The sequence below is a fragment of the Vitis vinifera genome, chromosome 5 (assembly GCF_030704535.1).
Source record: "Vitis vinifera cultivar Pinot Noir 40024 chromosome 5, ASM3070453v1".
Classification (NCBI taxonomy): domain Eukaryota; kingdom Viridiplantae; phylum Streptophyta; class Magnoliopsida; order Vitales; family Vitaceae; genus Vitis; species Vitis vinifera.
In genome coordinates, this window is record NC_081809.1 from 9818349 (window position 1) to 9823435 (window position 5087).

General features: G+C 33.7%; 1 protein-coding gene across 1 annotated transcript; it reads left to right on the top strand.

The window, feature by feature from the left end:
- The first annotated feature begins 420 nt into the window (after positions 1-420).
- LOC100244274 (hypothetical protein) lies at positions 421-4864 on the top strand. The gene is made up of 7 exons (XM_002282214.5): positions 421-1020; positions 2011-2556; positions 3114-3158; positions 3701-3760; positions 3954-4019; positions 4358-4417; positions 4615-4864. Exons 1-7 carry the CDS (start codon positions 490-492, stop codon positions 4720-4722), a joined length of 1416 nt encoding a protein of 471 aa, XP_002282250.3. The 5' UTR covers positions 421-489; the 3' UTR covers positions 4723-4864.
- The last annotated feature ends 223 nt before the right edge of the window (positions 4865-5087 follow it).

Consider the following 5087-nt stretch of genomic DNA (forward strand, 5'->3'; position numbering starts at 1 on the left):
GTTGATTAGTGCAAAGTAAGATAATGACTTAAGAAAAAGTCTAATGTAGTTAAAGACGCGCATTTGTATATTCCATTCCCAGGTCCATGATTGATAGGCTTTATGTGTTTGTTTATCCAGGACAAAGCCAGAATGAAACTACCCAGCAAAAGAGTAATACCAGTACTAAATTTCTATTTTGAATGAGAGGATGGAAAATAGAAAAAAAAATTAAAAACAAACAGCATGCAGAAATATCAATACAAAAATTATTAATTTATCTGTCAACAAACTAGTACCATTTTAAACTTTTCCTAAGTGGGGTGTTGTCTTATTGATTGGTGAGTTTTTTTATTGCTTTTCACTTTTAATGTAAATGAAAATTAGACCGACCTACCCTACCATCAACCACATTCATAATCGCTTTCCCAAAGTGGCCAGCATTATTTTAATTTGGTTTTCGCGTACGGGATCTCCACCTCCATCAAACCACCCAAAAGATTCCTCTGGATGAATGAGCAGGAAAGAAGCTCTGCGAAAAGAATGGAGAAAATGAGAGAGGTAGCTGATGCCTACTACAAGGCCGGGGCCGAAGACATTAAGCAGCTGGCACACGACTTCTTCAATTCCATGGATCTGAATGGAGATCGAAGAGTGATCCTGCGCGAGTACTTGGCTTTCACGGAGAAGAGAGGCTACATCCGAATGAGCAATCAAGAATGGTTTCGAAAGCTTGACAAGGATAGGAAAGGGAGTCTGGGTTTCCATGATGTGATGACTCTGTGCTACATAGTTAAGAGTGGGAGACCATTTTGCAAAGGGTGTGGAGAATTTATGAGTGGAGTGTTCTTTACTTGTGTGAAATGCTTCGACCACTCTCCTAGCTGCTTCTCTGTGTGTCTTCAATGCTATGAAAGCAATAATATAGAGCATGAGCACAAAGAATTTTTGGATAACTTCGCATTGCTTGAAGCCAAGCGGAGGAAATCCCAATTTCCGGCACTGAGGGCCACAGCCGCACAAGTTCAGACTCTCCTCAAGGTAAGGAGCCCGGTGCTCTAATAAAATTTATTTTCCAATCGATTTTTGAAACTTCTTATACAAGAACAACTAGTACGTCAATGGGTGGGTTTTATCGACTACCTATTCTATGAGTCTAGAAAAAACCGATACATGCCAACAGTATATATATATAAAATTAATTTTTTTTACTTTTTTTTGGATAGAAATAATAATTAATTTAAAAATCCTTCCTATTATCATCCCACCAACAATACTTCAGCATTAAGTAAATGTGGCTTCATTTTATTTATTATTTTGGAATCAATTTTTTTTTCTTTTTTCAAGTTTTGGTTCATCAATGATGTCCATGATGTTGTTTTGGCATACCAAAAATAACTTTTCGCCATTCCCTAAATTTTTCTTAAATTATTTTTGCTTATTTTCTTTTTCGCATTTCTTTTATTTTTTATTTTTCACATTTATAAGGTTTTTTTTTCCTTTGCATATAAAATGATTTTTTAAAATTCTTTGTTAAATACTGATTTTTCAAAATGTTATAGACTTTCTAACTAAAAAAGTAGTAATGATAATAAAGGTTTTCAAAAGGTTTTTATATCTTTTCATATTAAAAATTTCTCCATAAAATGAATTTTTATGTAATTAAATTTTTGGATGCTTTAGTTATTTTCTACCTACACATCCTCATCCTCATCCACAAAAAATTCTTTAATATTTTTTTTCTATTCTTATTGAAATTATCTAGTTAAGTTTCTCATATATTTTTGTTGATTAATGCTTAAAAGTATGAAAATTAATTCGTTGGAAAAATTCTAATTTTTTATTTTTATAGTTAAACCTGTGAAAAAGCTCTTTGACAAATTAAGCATTTAAAAATAAGAAAAAAAAAAAAAGAAAGAAAAAAGTGAAAGGCTTTTTCATACCATCCTTATTAACTACTGCACCACTGCCCTTACACTTGATGCTATCTTCCAAGCCCAAATAATTGAAAATCCGAATTGAACATGGTAGGATTCTCATCCTCAAGGCCCTGAGATAATGAAGGAGCTGCGCCAGATTGCTACGGCCTATTGCAGAAGCACATCAGAAGACATTAAGGAGAAGGAGAAGATACGCAAGTTTTTCAGCTCAATGCATTATGGAAATCATGAACGCGTGGCCCTCCATGAGTTCCTAGAGTTCATGAGGCGGAAAGCCTACAAACACTTGACCAATAATAACCTGGATCTTGAGTTCATGAATACTCCAGAATTCTTCAGGAAACTAGACAAAGATAAAAAGGGACTCAACTTCTCCGATGTAAAAACTCTCTACTATATCATCCAAAGTGGAAGGCCATTTTGCAAAGGGTGTGGGGAATTTATCGAGGGAATGTTCTTCACCTGTGTCAGCTGCTTCGAGCGCGGTAGCACCTGCTTCTCTCTATGTCTTCACTGTTACAATGCCCAAAAATTTATCCACAGCGCCACCCATCATCTGTTTTTGGATAACTACGCTTTGCTTGAAGCCATGAGGGAAACCGCTTGGAAAGCCAACAGACCAAAGACTCATGTGAAGGTAATAAATTCAGTATTAAAAATGGATGGTGGAGTAAAGGTACCTCTCACTACTAGTATTCTCTTTTAGTCATGGCATACAAGGCATAATTAATCTTTTTTCTTATACCCTCTTCTTCTACTTTTGACACAGCTTAATCTTTTTAGTATTATTTTGATTGATTAGAATGAGAGGCTTAAAATGTTGTTTTTAGTATTGGTGGAATAAGAAGTTCAATGGAGGAAGTTTAAAAAGTTCATAATAAAAGGGGCCCATAGTCACACAAGTGTTTCCACCAGACCAGGTGCACCCATAGAGACAAGGTGCTTTTTTAAAGATGTATAAAGGATGCCCTTGATTGAAATCATTTTTAAAGTATTTGAGTTGCATTTAAGTTTGATGTATATTCTAATGGATGGATGTTGATTCAATAATTTAATTAGTATGATTTTTTTCTATAAACATGTATTTTACATATATAAATTTTATAATTTTTAAAATTCAATTCAAGTTTAAGTTTACAACTTTGAAATATTAATAAAATGGACTGATCCGGCTGACCCGGTTGTTTGATACAGGTGAATGATTCAAAGCAAAGTGCCTCCCTTGCCATGTTGCTAAAGGTGATTTAGTGTTCTTTTCTTTATGTTATCTGATTCTTTCTTCTATGCTATTCTATTTCCCTTTTTCCTTCAACTAATGTCATGTATTTATCAATGAAAAGGGAAAATGTTACTCTTATTCACCCATTTCATGTAAGATACATGCCAAAAATATATTGTTAGTTTGATACATATTGTTGTCCCATATCCTAAAAGTTTAAGATAGTCTAGTTCAATTGGGTAGCTCAATTCACCCCTAGTCAAGAGACTATTAGTCTGATATACATTATGGGTCTATATTCTAATGGAAGCAATTAGCCTACTCATACGTGATCAAATAACTAATGGGGAATATTTAGAATATAGGAAACAAGCAATTTGTTGTGGGGTTTCTGCTATATTTATATATTGGCCTAACTATTTCCAATTTACCTTTTAACACCAAATTTCAATTAGTACATTGGCCTTGAAATTAAGTGAATTTAATGTGATTTATATTGTTATTGTAGACAATAATTCTTAAATTAATATTGACCGACCTGAATGACAATTAACTGGTGCAGATAGATACTTCAGAGGGAAGCACTTCTTCACCTGGTCCTATTGTCCCATTGAATAACAAAGTGAGTTTATAATGTTCTTATTTTTCCTTTTGTTAGATCTTCTGTTTGTTTCATGCTCTTTCAATCAAACTTTCTGTTGATAGGATACATTATACAACTAAATTAATAATAGCTACTTAATGATGGTTAACTTGACAATATAAGCTTTTGGATTAACCGATTCTTTAACAATGACAATGATTGTTTCACGCAGCTGCCTAATTTCACTACAAAGCCAAACACTTCTTCTCTTGGTCCAATTGTGCCAGTGATTAATAAGGTAGTTTCATCTTCTAACTCTTCCTTGTGCTTTGTTCTTCTTTATCCGTCCCATGGTCTTTGAACCAAAATCTATTTATTTAAGAGAAAAATTTTGTCACTAAGGTATACAGTGATGATTGACTGATTTTAAGTATACAACACTGCTTATAGGTAGGGAAATCAATTACATGACTTTTTCCCCCTTCTCTTATCATTTTTCTCAAAATTAATTTTGAGGTTCAGAAAAAGTGAAGTCTCCATGAATTTTACAATATTAGACACTACTAAATTGTTGGCTTGTTATATATAAGAATTTAAGTTTCAGAGTAAAAGGACAAATTCATTTGTTTGATGCAGCCAAGCACTACAAAAGCAATCACTTCTTCAGCTCATTCTCTAGTAAAAGTGATTAATAAGGTAATTTCATGTTCTTGTTCTTTTTCACCTGTGTCATACTTTCTTAACCAAAAGCCATGTCTTTCCAACTGAAAAATGCTTCTCTTATTTACCAACTCTCTTATTTTTAAGTTATGGTGACAATGATTTCTTAGTTACATCGGCAGTTTTGTGTGTTTTCTTAACATTAATCTGGTATTCATAATAATGTTTTACAGACTACTAGTGCAAAGGATACATTCGAAGCCTTGGAAGGAGCCATGAATATGGCGATCGCAGCTGCAATGACTGTTTCTGGTTTTTCTGCTGTCTGTGTCATTCTGTGAGAAATCCATTAGTAGTCATTCTGCTCCATCTCTATTAGAAATTTACTAAGCATTAGATTTGTGTAGGCTTGCTAAGCTATAATAAGGTATGAACATCCACAGTTTGTGTTATTCCTTTAATGTGATATATCTATTTTTATAATAGTGGATGCTTAGCAGTGTAAAAAATTTGCATGAGCTTCAAGGTTTAATCCAAATCATATTGGAGCTTCTCCATTTGAGGAGCTTAAAACTCATGGTTCATCGCCCAGGCTCCTTGCTGAACCCTTCAAGGCCTCCTTTCTTCACCAAGTTATGTATGGTCATTTGCTAAGGCTAGTAATAAGTTGTGTTGTATTAATAACAAGTTAATATGATTCTAACCC

Excerpts from the sequence above, each read along its gene's own strand:
- LOC100244274 (XM_002282214.5), top strand. The coding sequence starts at position 490 with ATGAATGAGCAGGAAAGAAGCTCTGCGAAAAGAATGGAGAAAATGAGA. Across the intron at positions 1,021-2,010 it reads AAGTTCAGACTCTCCTCAAG|GATTCTCATCCTCAAGGCCC; the intron begins GTAAGGAGCCCG and ends TGAACATGGTAG. Across the intron at positions 4,418-4,614 it reads TAGTAAAAGTGATTAATAAG|ACTACTAGTGCAAAGGATAC; the intron begins GTAATTTCATGT and ends AATGTTTTACAG.